Genomic DNA, 14805 nt, shown 5'->3' with positions numbered 1-14805 from the left:
GCCGACGCCAACGCCGGTGCCGTGGCGAGTAGGATAGCTCTCCTTATTCTTCGAACAATTGAGCTAAAAACTCTATAGCCAAGTTGACGAAAACAATTTTCCAATTTATTTTTCCAATAGACAAACGCTCACAACGTTGACAAACTGAAAAGGTTGGTTTATTTGTATTCCAGATTTTTTTATTGCAGCCGCTCCACTAAATTTATTTCTACATTTATGGTTTTAAATCATATGTTTTAATCTTTACGTTTAAACAGAGAAAAGTGGTTAAAAGTATTGCAAGTCTTGTTCCGTTAATACAATAAATATAGTTCTTTTTACAGTAGGAATATTAATAAAATAAATCTACAAAAGCAACATTTCTTAAAAACAAAAAATCTGGACAAGAAAATTAGTAGGTTTCATTGAGTCTATTCATAAGAGGTCATGTAATGTGCAACTCCCCTCACCTTCCCATCAACGGCATTTAAAAGCGGAAGTTTATTATTGAGCAAACACCACTGAATCCAGGTATTCTTTAATTCATACAAAATCCATTTACTTAATAACGGTATCTTTCTGAGATATTTACTTTATATAAAAAGATAGATAACGATTCCTTAAAACCAAACTTCTGAATTTACTCCTTTTCGCTTCTTTCAACGTCTCTTTTCGAGACAAGTTCTTACGCCGCCATTGGACAGGAACATTGCGATTTTCCTGCAATGATATCTATACATATGTTTAAGAAAACCGTGACATAGCCAGGCACGAGGAAAGTATGACTATTTATACTTGGATTACTTGCGAATAGACCTGTGTAGGCTTAATTACACTTGATTTGGTAGAGATCAGCCTTATAGTAAAACTTTATGGATTTATCATCCAAAAGGACCAAAAAACATAACATTAGTCCAAGTATGGAAAGACTTTATTGTCACCAAAAAGACTGATACAGATCCTTGTGATAAAAGGAAACAAAATCGATAAAATCCTAAAACATCTAATGGAAAATTCTCAAATGGTAATTGTAATATATCAGAATACCTATGGCAAAAATCTTCTAATACCTATGGCAAAATTATCTAGAGTCACACAGACTCAATTGAGCAATATGGCGACACTCCAGTTTTAGTGGTGGAGACAGACCCCAGGTGCTCCTCCGGACATATTTAACAAGAGCTGTCGGAAGACAGCAACGCCCGGCTATTCAACAGCCTTGTCAATTGAATGAATATAAAAGTCGAAAAAGGGGCATAATTTTGTAAAAATTGGAAAAAAGGTTATAAAAAAATTCAGTCCTTATCAGCTCATAACAGTAAACAAGTGTGTGAAGTTTCAATCCTTTCCCATTAGTGGATACTGAAATACCAGCTTACATACAAAAAATTAACAAAAACTGCTATGTCGAAAAAGGTGCATAATTTTGAAAAAAATTGCAGAGTAGAGTTATTGGACCTACACAGTGCATGTCAGATCATGACAGTGAACAAGAGTGTAAAGTTTCAATCCATTCCCATTAGTGGATACTGAGATACCAGCTTACATACAAAAACTTAACCAAAAACTGCTTAGTCAGAAAAAGGGGCATAATTTTGAAAAAATGTAAAATAGAGTTATGGGACCTGCACAGTGCATGTCAAATCATGACAGTGAACAGGTGTGTGAAGTTTCAATCCATTCCCATTAGTGGGTACTGAGATACCAGCTTAAATACAAAACCTTAACCAAGAATTTCTAAGTTGAAAAAGGGGCATAATTTTGTAAAAAAAGCAAAACAGAGTTATGGAACCTGTGCAGTGTAGGTCAGTTTATCACAGTGAATAAGTGTGTGAAGTTTCAATCCATTCCCACAAGTGGTTACTGATATACCAGCTTACATACAAAACCTTAACCCAGAATTTCTAAGTCAAAAAAGGGGCATGATTTTGTAAAAATGCAAAACAGAGTTATGGAACCTGTGCAATGTAGGTCAGTTTATCACAGTGAATAAGTGTGTGAAGTTTCAATCCATTCCCACAAGTGGTTACTGATATACCAGCTTACATACAAAACCTTAACCAAGAATTTCTAAGTCAAAAAAGGGGCATGATTTTGTAAAAAAGCAAAATAGAGTTATGGAACCTGTGCAATGTAGGTCAGTTTATCACAGTGAATAAGTGTGTGAAGTTTCAATCCATTCCCACAAGTGGTTACTGAGATACCAGCTCACATACAAAACCTAAACCAAATCGGGACGCCGACGCCGACGCAGACGCAGACGCAGACGCCGACGCAGACGCATGGGTGAGTCCAATAGCTCTACTATTCTTTGAATAGTCGAGCTAAAATGACACAGACAGAAACATTGATACATGTAGAGCCATTGATCTACTACAGGTCAGCTGAATATATTCCTCAGGTATGAAATAATTTTTTAACCAATCGTCAAGGGTCATCATTGAACGACCTTTAAGGGCCATCTAAAAAGGCCATCAATGTCCCGCTGTAAGTAATGAATAATCCTAAATTTCCCAGTCTCAGTCTTCTGTTTAATATGCACCATCTGAAATTCTATACAGACTGAAGTCGTTGTTCTCGAAGTTTGTTAATAAATTCTACTTCTTCTGTCTGCATCCATTGACAGTCTGTTTCCGAAACCTTGAACGCACTGTCCCATTTTGATTGCTGAATTAGCAGTGTAACATTCTTTGTGTCCTCCTTTCTCAGGCAAAATTCACTTACTTTGTCTATTACTGTTTTGAAGTATGAGACTTCATCGTAAAAATCGTCTTCTATTTGTTTTAATTTTATGTCAAACACGCTAAAGAAATACTCGTATATTTCAAAGTCTAAGAAACTTGTTGTCCTAAATTTTGCCCTTTCGGTTTCGTTCAAGTTGGTACGGTAGTGCTCGTGTGAATTACTTTTCATGTATATGATATCAAGAAAGGACCAGTTGAGAAGTCGCTTCATCAGGACTAGCGACTCGTTGAATTTTTCCATGATCAACACTAGTAAGAACTGTGAATTCAACTCGTCCAGGTATTTTCTGATTTCAGCTGCGTTTGATTGTTTAATATCATTCGGAAATCCAAAATCTTGTCCCATTGTGTTTCTCGTATGAGAAAAAAAATTCCTCTCGTACGTTTCTGGCAAATTAACGAGATTGTGGATGAAGTTTGCTCTTGGTATCTGATTTAAATATTCACTGTTCATAACATCACGATAGTAATACGCTGCACTGATCACCCTGCTCACCGGTTCACGGACAATGCCAATGGTTACCGAATCATCCGGAAGTAGATCATCAAACAACTGTTTCCGGTAGACTGTATGGCAGGCGAATATATTGTAATGTTCACATGGTTTTAAAGGGAGTTTTTGATTCTCACTGTAAAGATAATTTTCAGATTTTGGAAGAAGAATATTTAGATTATGCCTTAACCCAAATCTAAAAAGTAAATTTTGCACACATGATGACCCTGCCTTATGAACTTTCAAAAATGCCACATTAGTTTTACGTGTGGTACTTATACTGGCGTTAGTTTGAGACGTACTGTTTTCAGAACAAGTTCGACGAAAGTGTAAGTAGGTCAAGAAAGTAGTGCCATGAAATGGTGTGTAGCCGAAAACGTCAAATGCCGTGTCAATACCAACGAAACAGACGTAGGCCAAAGAAATCCTGAAATTTAGAAAGGTGAACTTAAACAGACATAGATAGATCAGAAGAAAAAATATCAACAGTATAAATAAATCGTCTTTAAACAGCCACCAGCTTTGAAAGATCAAGTTTGATTGTTCCACATAAAGGTATATTAACACTTTAAGCTGAATTGCATAGCAGTCTAGTCAGAAATTTTAAGCAGTTATCAAAATGTCATGTAACTGTGGCTATGTCGCATTGTGAGACACAGAAGCATTATGGGTACACATAAAGATGTGCGGAACGCTCGCCGGTAGTGTTATGCGGAAGACAAATACAATGTACATTCTATTTTGAGCTAGACAACACATGTCATGCTTAAAGCTTCATCACTCAGGCTCGAGCTCAACATCATTTTAAGGTATCTGATCCACAAATAGGTAACATTTCGATGCCTGAGGACCCCATGTTAAAAGAGTTTTGTCCAGTAATTAAGATGACCATAAATAATATGCGAGAGTCATTTAAGTCATGTTTTTTTTTGTTTTTGTTTTCTTTTTTTTTTTTTGTCTTTTTTTTTTTTTTTCGTTTTTTTTTACTGTGAAATGACAAATCTTATAACGCAGTAACTGGATTTCTGTTGAATTATCATTGAAGACTAAAAAGTAAAATGATAAAAGTTCTATAACACATTTGAGCCGCACCATGAGAAAGCCAACAAAGTCGTTTGCGACCAGCATGGATCCAGACCGGCCTGCGCATTTGCACAGTCTGGTCAGGACCCATGCTGTTCGCTTTCAAAGCCTACTGCATTTAGAGAAACTGTTACCGAACAGCATGAATCCTGACCAGACTGCGCAAATGCGCAGGCTGGTCTGGATCCATGCTGGTCGCAAACGCACCGTGTTGGTTTTCTCATGGTGCGGCTCTTTTTTTGTAATGTAATTTACAGTTTCTTTTTCAGTAGACATTACACTTTCAAATGATACCAAAATTATATGAGCTTGAAATTACTAGGCATCACTATTTGATATATTTTTGTCACTGTTATAAGACAGTTCTTGAGAAAAATGTGATTTCGATATATGGGAGGCCGTACACGCCATATTGTAATAACAGAAGCCTACGGGAAAACAATATGCGGTCTCTAAAGAAATATCACCACCGTCGTCATCGGTATCATCACCATCATTATCATCATCTACGTTATCGTCATTTTGTTACATATTCTACACATCAAATATATTGATCACCTCGTCCGGTTTGACCCTACTGAACATGATCAACCACGGATCAGCGTTAAAAATCAACCGGAGTCAAATTTGTTTTAAAACTGAACGCATGTTCTATCGCATTCATTTAAAATAATGTATAGTACTACCCATCTGAAAGATTCCTTGTGCCTTATACGCATTCCAAACAGTTAACAAAAAAAGCTGTCCATAAGACAGAACGTTCGACTTTTCTCAATGCTTGACTTTGAATTAAAGCTTTGCCGGTAAAAGAACTCTGTCAAATTTCAAATCGGAGTTACGAGGATTGTTCCTTCTTGGGTAGCCTTTGATAGTAAATAAATAGATACAATGTATTGTACTTTATATAAAACTTTAACCGAAAAAGTAGATGTAGTAAATTAAAAAGGGCATAACTCTGTCAAGATTCAAATTAGAGGTATGGGTATTGTTTCACCTGGTGTAGACTTTACTACTTTACCATTATTTTAAGTTTCAAGTCAAAAAGCCTTTTGTTGTGAGCCTACTATGCAAATGCGTGGCTTTGTGGCTGTGTGGCTGTGTTTTAGTGCCGCTCTGTGGCTGTGTGGCTGTGTTTTAGTGCGCTCTGTGGCTGTGTTTTAGTGCGCTCTGTGGCTGTGTTTTAGTGCGCTCTGTGGCTGTGTTTTAGTGCCGCTCTGTGGCTGTGTTTTAGTGCGCTCTGTGGCTGTGTTTTAGTGCCGCTCTGTGGCTGTGTTTTAGTGCCGCTCTGTGGCTGTGTTTTAGTGCGCTCTGTGGCTGTGTTTGTTTTAGTGCGCTCTGTGGCTGTGTTTTAGTGCCGCTCTGTGGCTGTGTTTTAGTGCGCTCTGTGGCTGTGTTTTAGTGCCGCTCTGTGGCTGTGTTTTAGTGCCGCTCTGTGGCTGTGTTTTAGTGCCGCTCTGTGGCTGTGTTTTAGTGCGCTCTGTGGCTGTGTTTGTTTTAGTGCGCTCTGTGGCTGTGTTTTAGTGCCGCTCTGTGGCTGTGTTTTAGTGCGCTCTGTGGCTGTGTTTTAGTGCGCTGTGCTTCCGAGAAGTCTACGCTTACCTATTATCTCTGATAGCAACGAAGATATTTGACTTTATCAAAAACTTTAATCAAACAATTTTAAGTTTAAATAAGGGCATAACTCTGTCAAAATTCAAATCAGAGTTATGGGAATTGTTTCTCCTTATGCAGACTCTGCTTTGCAGTAAATAACTATTTTAGGTTTCAAGTCAATAGCTTTACTAGAAACAGATATCTGACTTTATCAAAAACTTTAACAAAAAACATCTAAGTTAAAAGGGGCATAACCCTGTCAAAATTCAAATCAGAGTTATGGGAATCGTTTTCCCTGGTGTAGACTTTGATAGTAAATAACTATCTTTAAGTTTCAGGTCAATAGCTTCGATAGTAACAGACAAACTCTATCAAAAACTTTAACCAATTTCACCGACACCGGTATAAAGCATTACCTCTAATTTTTCTTCGAAAAGTCGAGCGAAAAACAATTAAAACTGAATTCCAGACTGAACAGGTTATTACAAAAATATACAATTTTAAGGATGCTTCTACAAGTACAACGCGACAGTGAATAAATTATACGTTCTCTTAAGAAGCCTCAATACATTCATTCATTAAATCTTGCTAAAATTCTCTGAACATTTGATCTTTTTTGTTTCATTTTTATTATATAAACTCATTTTTATCAACGGTTCTCCCGAAACTCAAGACACTGTACTACATCATCCCATATTTACGTTTTCCCACGAACGTACCCTTTTTTTAGAGATAATGGGAATGGGGGCGTTGTTTAATGTCACACCGGTACAATTTATGTTATACGGTGACTATTCTAGCTTTTGATGTTTGTGGAAGTCCCCAGGGGCACCCCGGGCATAGTTTCGACTATGGGTGGGAGCCTAGGTAGAACCACCGACCTCTCAAAAGCCAAATGGGTAGCTTCCTCACATGAAAAATTCTAAACCTTAAGGGATGTTTCTATCTCAAATCGGCAAGGAATAAGTGATTTCTTAACCATTCAGACACGGAGACCGCCGTAGAGGGCTGATTTACAGCCTCTCGTGCGACCCCAGCTCAGAGCTCTCACAGCATGATGGATCAATTATGTTTTATTTGCCTAGGAAAAACAAATACAAATAATCATAACGTAAATCTAACTACTTCAAATGGGCACGTTTCCTCTAGGCTACTTGTAATGAAATCATTTATTTTTTTCAAGAGTGAATAAAACTTTCAGAGAGCAATATTTTTTTTGTAACAAAGTCACTCCTTGTTTCAGTCTGAACGTACTCGAATAATACTTAGTTTACATGATAAGTAAAAAAGAGTAAAACACGAACTTCAAACAAAATACATTTGCATCTACATTTTTGTCAAAAGTGTTTTGTATGTAATGAACGTAAGTAAAACATGCTGATATAAAATGTTGACCATTACGCATTCGAAATCAAATCACAGTAAATATTCCGCCAGTTCCAACAAGCATAGTAATGCTGACACAGTAATTGCCGTTATGTTGCTCTGCAGTTTCCAATGCAATTCAAATAGCAAACCGCAAATTGTATGTAATTGTTTCAGCTCATTAGATGAAAGTCCTGCTACTGAACAGGAGGATCTAACTATGTCTTTTGATGAAGATAAAGGATATGAAGGACAATTTTATGACTAAAGTTACTGTATAGATTTTGGTTCTTTCCAGTTATTTAGTGTTTATTTCATAAGGTTTTACAAGAGGGTCATGATGGCCCTATATCGCTCACCTGATTTTAATTATTTTTTTTGGATTTAACGTCGCGCCGTTAAAAGATTTGTTTGTTTTTGTTTGTCTTGAGTTCAGCGCCGTTTTCCGACTTTATTTCATTTAATGTAAAGTTGGGCACGTTCCTGAATTCTGCACAAGTACTTATACTTCTCCACAAGTAACTACCAACTTCTCTACATGAATCAGAGGTGGGGAACGAATGATTTCAAACAAAAATTATATCTTTTATCAAATCGTCACGGAAAACACGTTTCGCCCAGGGATCGAACTCACGACCGTGCCATTCGTAGATCTAACCGGGGGTCACTTTGTTTTTAAAAGGAAGCAGTTAATTGTCTGGGTAAAGTAATAGCATGCTAAATTTTTCAGGCAATAGTACTAAAGCAATATTTCGGATATAACAATTTTATTTATTTTGTTGGGTTTAACGTCGCACCGACACAATTATAGGTCATATGGCGACTTTCCACCTTTTAATGGTGGAGGAAGACCCCAGGTGCCCCTCCGTGCATTATTTCATCACAAGCGGGCACCTGGGTAGAACCAACGACCTTCCGTAAGCCAGCTGGATAGCTTCCTCACATGAAGAATTCAACGCCCCGAGTGAGACTCGAACCCACATCGATGAGGGGCAAGTGATTTGAAGTCAGCGACCTTAACCACTCGGCCACGGAGGCTTGCTTGCTTGGACAAATTTCTCTGGTAAAGCTTCGAAAACAAATAAAAATACTAGGTGAGTAGGCCATGGTAAAGATTATTCAAGATAACTACTGAAGCAATAAAAAATATAATCAATAATGCAACGGCGACGTCTATGCAATAGCGATTACAATAGCCGTCCTTATTCTTCAAATAGTCAAGCTAAAAATTAGCGAAAATTATGTTAATTTTTAAACGAATCTAACATAAACTTACACTTACATTTCAAATCTTACTGATCAAACTTTTATTTTTCATTACAATTTTTTGTTTGTTTGTTTTGGGTTTAACGCCGTTTTTCAACAGTATTTCAGTCATGTAACGGCGGGCAGTTAACCTAACCAGTGTTCCTGGATTCTGTACCAGTACAAACCTGTTCTCCGCAAGTAACTGCCAACTTCCCTACATGAATCAATGGTGGAGGACTAATGATTTCAGACACAATATCGTTGAAGAACATACGCCCCGCCCGAGGATCGAACTCACGACCCCGCGATCCGTAGACCAACGCTCTACCTACTGAGCTAAGCGGGTGGGCTCATTACAATTTCTAACTAGTAATTGCCCGTGTAATGAAGTATTTCGACCCCCATAGAATAATGACCCGCCGGTCATTATTCTATAGAAAGTGACCTCCCGGTCATAGTATTAGAAATCTATGACCTCCAGATCATAGTACTATGACTCCCCCACGTGAAGTAAACTGAACCTCACGAAGAATATTGACTCCCATAAAAAAACGACCCCCGGTCATTTGGTCAAATTTAGTGATAACTCATGTATCTAAGGCCTAATTGCTGCATTTTATGCCCCCACTCGGGGGAGGGGGGCATATAGATTTGCCGTTGTCCGTCCGTCCGTCCGTCCTTCCGTTTGACCATTAGCCCCAGATACCATCACTTGACACAGAAATCAGAGCATTCCGCAACGGGAAAAGGGATTCTATTTCTAGACGCTGTATCTTGGTGTATAATTTTTTTTTTCAGGAAAATAACAATTCACAATACGTTCACAAAACACACCAGTGTCAATAATCCCTGCAAACTTCGGTATGAAGTAATTCTTCAGAAGAAAACTGCACAAGAAACTGCTAGCATAGAACTTTGTATTAAGGTATAGATCCATGTTTCGAAGAAAAAAGTTCGAACGTCATCAAATCATAGAAAGAAAGCATTGTTTTACATGAACATTTAACAGCGTATAAAACATTTATATTATTCTACAAAACCATTGTCAATTTACTGATATATGTATGAATTCCGGAAAGGACTGCATGAAGGGCCCACATCTGGACAGTTCAGCGGTTTAAAACTCACCATTTTAAAAATGTTACATATTTCGTTTTGATGCATTGACACATCATGGCGAGTGTTTAAACTTTACATAACTAGGTAAAACGTCGTTTGAAATTGTTTACATTTATTCCTTACAAATGGCATTCTTATTTAAAGGGGGACAACTCATTAAGAATATTTTAAGTATCCAACTGTGGACAGAACATAAAACATGTATTGGACAGATAGTTGTTTGTCAAGATGCTGTTCATTTACTAAAAAAATCTGTTGTTTTGTGATATACTGCTAAACCTTAATAGAAGTTGCAATACTTAGCAGTGGCAGTAAAGTACGGTAGCGGCAACAATAGAAAGTAGTAGTAGTAGTAGTAGTAGTAGTGGTAGTAGTAGTGGTGGCAGTGGTAGTGGCAGTGGCAGTAGCAGCAGCAGCAGCAGCAGAGGAATAAGTGACAGCAACAACAGCAGCAGGAGAAGAAGAGGTAGATGTACAAGACGTATTAGTGGAAGCAGGTATAGTAGTATCAGTAGTAGCAGTTGTAGTAGTAGTAGTAGAAGTAGTAGTAGTAGTAGTAGTAGAAGTAGTAATAGCAATAGAAGTAGCGGCACCTGTAGTAGTAGTACAATCAAAATGTTAACTATTGGCAATGGAGGGTATTAGAGTTGTAGATCTAGTAAAATTGTCCGTTAGGTTTGGTGGGGATCACTTTTTAATAGATATTATCGTCGAAAGTCTTTTTAGGGGCCGGTGTTTTACACGGAAAGAGTAACTTTTTTAAATAGAATATGTCCGGGAATCGATATTGTATGAGAGTTCGAATGTAGTAATTTCGGCAGTGAGTATTTTACATGGAAGGAGTCACTTTTTCTATAGAATAATAACCGGGGTCGTTATGCTATGAGATTCGAAGGGAGTCATCTTTAGGGAGTCAGTATTTTACTTGGAGGGGTCAGTTTTTCTATAGAATAATGACCGGGGGTCATTATTCTACAGAGTTTTCAAAGGGAGTCAGTTTTTTATAAGGGGAGTCAATATTTTACAGGAAAGGAGTCACATTTTCTATAGAATAATGACCGGGTGGTCGTTATTCTATGGGGGTCGAAATACTTCATTACACCGGCTTGCGGTGTTTAGCGTTTAATATGTATATCTGGGTCCATTAAAAATGCAATATTAGTGATTGTCAAAGAATTGTTAGTTTGCTTTTAAGTCACAAGAACACAATTTCAGGTCATATTGCGATTTTCAGGTTTTGACAGTGGATGAAGACGGAGCGCCCATTAACCTGCCGTAAGCCAGGTGGATGGCTTCATTACACGAAAGAATTGTGCACCCCAAGCAAAGTTTCGAACACATAGCGGTGGGGCCCAAAATAATTCAAGTCAGCGACCATAACCACTTGGTCACAGAGGCCACATTACTTTTTGCACGTAATTATGATAATCTGGATGATGATGATGATGACGACGACGACGATGGTGATGATGATGATTATGATGATGATGATGACGACAATGACGACGACGACGATGATGATGATGATGATGACGATGATGATAATGGAAAGACGAAGGACAGGAAGCAAAGCAAACTTGAGGAAAAACAAGATCAGCAACAAGTTCTATACATAGTAAACCATTAAGTTAAATCAGTAACTGCTTTATAGGTACCTACCATAAAACGATCTTGATTGCTTTCTTGAGTTTATTACGCTCTTTCATTGTGTTCTTTAAAACCTTGAATGATCTGAAAATATTAACCATTTTTACATATAGCTTAAGCAAACATAAAACTAGCAAGTTATGCATTAGTTATGCTTTAGCTTTATTTTTTAACAGTACACACTAAATAAGTTACTAAATATTATATAACTGTCCACTATGCTGCTAAAATGCTGGAAGTTTTTTTTCTGTTAGTGCATAACATTTTTTCACGAATGTGGCACTACATACACAACTAAGTCATTTTTATTCATTTACTTAGTAAAGTTAACCACATTTGAAAATGGTTTTCTAAATTCTAAGTTAAAATCAAGATAACAAATTTATGTGAAGGATATGCATTGGACATCTTTAAAAGAAAAATGGGGGAAAAACATTGGTTTAGTTTAGTCTAATTACAGCTTTTAACAAAGATACCCTTTCCTAACATACATGTCACGTTAGCGAAATCATGAAAAGTATGTGCACGCATGGTACAACTAAGAAACTAAAAAACGTATGTTAACATTTGAATTTACTTTTCATTAAAACATTGCAAATATTACATCTCTCGGAAACGATTCATTTGACAAAAAGCAATATTAAAGATATCCCATGGCCATCTTTCACAGAAATAGTTTATCTTCAGATATTTACACCAAATGTATAAAATCCTCATCAAATGTATATGATTTAATGTAGGGATAACGCATGTCTTTTTCGTGTTATAACATCTGTAGAATCCTCTCTATGTAGACACGTAAAAGAAAAATATCCACATGAAAGCTTACAGAATGAATGACATCAAAGAAAAAGTACAGTTACCTGTTGTTCCTATAGCCACCAAAGTATGCAAAGCTTGGACGAACGGATGGACGGACGAATCAAACACTATGTGCCTCCTTTGTGTTCGACACCGGGGGTATAAAAAGTACATTTTACAGATCATAAAAGTGTGTAACAAAATAAATTCAAAACATTTTTTTCATATTTAGAGATAGTTTCAAGAAAAATAAAGGAAAAGGAAAAGGAAAAGATAAATGTAACATACCGCTGTTTGTTCTATCGGGCCGACGCAGAAATTCCTTTTGTTTCAAGTAGTCCTTTTTGCCGAAGTTGAAAATGATGCCAATATAACACGCCCCTGTGTGCACATGCAAATTTCAGCACAATGGAAATATCAGCACATAATTGTTTATTTAGACATCTGGATAAATCATAAATCGCTCATCCGTATAAATCTTTAAAATTTTGCTTGTTTATCTTGGAATTAAGCAAAACTGTAAACTTGCGGAAATAATTTGGAGAGAGAGACTTACTTCCTTTTAGACTAAAGAATCTAGCTATCACGCTCCAGTAATTCTATTATGCTACTTGTTTCAACTGTAAATGACCCAGGTGAATGCGTATTAGAGGCCCACATAGAGAAAACATATTTGTCATCGAAAATACCTAAATAACAGTAATCTACTAATACACTTTGATAATGTGGCAGTTGAGTCCAATAAGTCCAGTTGTGTTCAAAGATAAACCGTCATAGATCTATTGTAAAGCTTATATTGGATTTACCTGTATTGGAAAATAAACAGCGTCGATTGTATTGAGGTCAACTGCCACATTATCAAAGTTTATTAGTACAGTCCATAAAATAAACATGTTTGTAAACATGAACGGATCCAAACGGAAGGGGAAGAAGCATTTTATAGAAATATTCCGATGGCAAAATACAATACATATCCGTAGCCCTGACCAACCTATAAACCGGGCAAGTCTATTTTATAAGTAATCAACACCATTTAAACGAGCTGTAAAAGATTTGTTTGTTTTTGTCTGTCTTGAGTACAGCGCCTTTTTCCGACTTTATTTCATTTATGTAAAGGCGGGCACGTTCCTGGATTCTGCACAAGTACTTATACTTCTCCACAAGTAACTACCAACATCTCTACATGAATCAGAGGTGGGGAACGAATGATTTCAAACAAAAATTATATATTTTATCAAATCGTCACGGAAAACACGTTTCGCCCAGGGATCGAACTCACGACCGTGCCATTCGTAGATCTAACCGGGGGTCACTGTTTTTTAAAAGGAAGCAGTTAATTGTCTGGGTGAAGTAATAACATTCTAAATTTTTCAGGCAATAGTACTAAAGCAATATTTCGGATATAACAATTTTATTTATTTTGTTGGGTTTAACGTCGCACCGACACAAATTATAGGTCATATGGTGACTTTCCAGCTTTAATGGTGGAGGAAGACCCCAGGTGCCCCTCCGTGCATTATTTCATCACGAGCGGGCACTGGGCAACTGGGTAGAACCAACGACCTTCCGTAAGCCAGCTGGATGGCTTCCTCAAATGAAGAATTCAACGCCCCGAGTGAGGCTCGAACCCACATCGATGAGGGGCAAGTGATTTGAAGTCAGCGACCTTAACCACTCGGCCATGGAGGCCCCCCCTCGAATATAACAAAACCCTGTAAATTGATATCACTTTAGATATATCTATCAATTTGTCAAATGATACACATATTGATACAGTGATACTTAACAGTCTTCCGTTTAACCTCGATTTGTACAATGAGTGTAAAGAAAACCCTCTAGAATCATGAGAATAGTTTTTATATTATGTAGGGCTACACTTTGAAATAGCAGGATACATACTTTCAAAGAAAATGGCCGGAAAGCCAAAATCCACAAACATGTCTCTCAGCAATATAGCTGTAAAACGATGTAGGCGTTACGATATTTTGCTGTTTTGTTGTATATTTGAGCCGCACAATGAGAAAACCAGCATAGTGCATTTGCGACCTACATGGATCCAGACCAGCCTGCGCATCCACACAGTCTGGTCAGGATCCATACTGTTCGCTTCCAAAGCATATTGCAATTAGAGAAACCGATAGCGAACTGCATGGATCCTGACCAGACTGCGCGGATGCGCAAGCTGGTCTGGATCCATGCTGGTCGCAAATGCACTATGTTGGTTTTCTCATGGTGCGGGTCAATATTATTATGACAATTAAACAATTACTAAATTAACGTTTGTATATTTTAAGCACCTTATATAAAATGTAAAACTGAAATTATACATGTACATTAAGTAAATATTGTTTATAATAGTTTTATTTCTGTTAATGTAGATATTTTTCAATTGTATCAGACGCTTATATTTTATCTATATTGATGAACATTTATGTAAGGTGACATATGAGCCCGCTGGACCGGGTGCTTAAAATCTGTTACACTTTATATGTACATATCTATGCCATTATCAAATACTATCTTTTATTACATACTTTTCAGTGAATTATCGATGTATTAGAGTCGAATATATCTGATATTCTTTCAGTGTGATAAGTATCAAATATATCTTTCACTGGTAAGAAACTATAAAATCGGGAAATTTGGTCAAAACATGAAATTAAAGAAAGTTTGTTTGTTTTACATATAAGATCAAAATATCTTTCATTCATGAACACCATAACTTACATTTTT

The 14805-nt window shown here is 37.0% G+C and overlaps 1 protein-coding gene across 1 annotated transcript; it reads right to left on the bottom strand.

Annotated features, from left to right (window-relative positions):
* Nucleotides 1-91: 91 nt before the first annotated feature.
* Nucleotides 92-12922, bottom strand: LOC123523415 (galactose-3-O-sulfotransferase 2-like). Its single transcript, XM_045301097.2, has 3 exons — nt 12361-12922; nt 11284-11355; nt 92-3643 (listed from the first exon to the last, which is right to left on the bottom strand). The coding sequence occupies exons 2-3, from the start codon at nt 11328-11330 to the stop codon at nt 2533-2535; spliced, it is 1158 nt and encodes a 385-aa protein (XP_045157032.2). The 5' UTR covers nt 11331-11355; nt 12361-12922; the 3' UTR covers nt 92-2532.
* Nucleotides 12923-14805: the final 1883 nt, after the last annotated feature.

This window comes from Mercenaria mercenaria, chromosome 3, assembly GCF_021730395.1.
Source record: "Mercenaria mercenaria strain notata chromosome 3, MADL_Memer_1, whole genome shotgun sequence".
NCBI lineage: Eukaryota > Metazoa > Mollusca > Bivalvia > Venerida > Veneridae > Mercenaria > Mercenaria mercenaria.
The sequence above is the reverse complement of the archived record's forward strand: the minus strand, read 5'-3'. Positions and strand labels throughout refer to the sequence as shown.

Bases quoted from the DNA above. Each gene is read 5' to 3' on its own strand.
- LOC123523415 (XM_045301097.2), bottom strand. From the start codon at position 11,330: ATGAAAGAGCGTAATAAACTCAAGAAAGCAATCAAGATCGTTTTATG. The intron at 3,644-11,283 runs GTAGGTACCTAT...TCTAAATTTCAG, and splicing joins GCAATCAAGATCGTTTTATG to GATTTCTTTGGCCTACGTCT.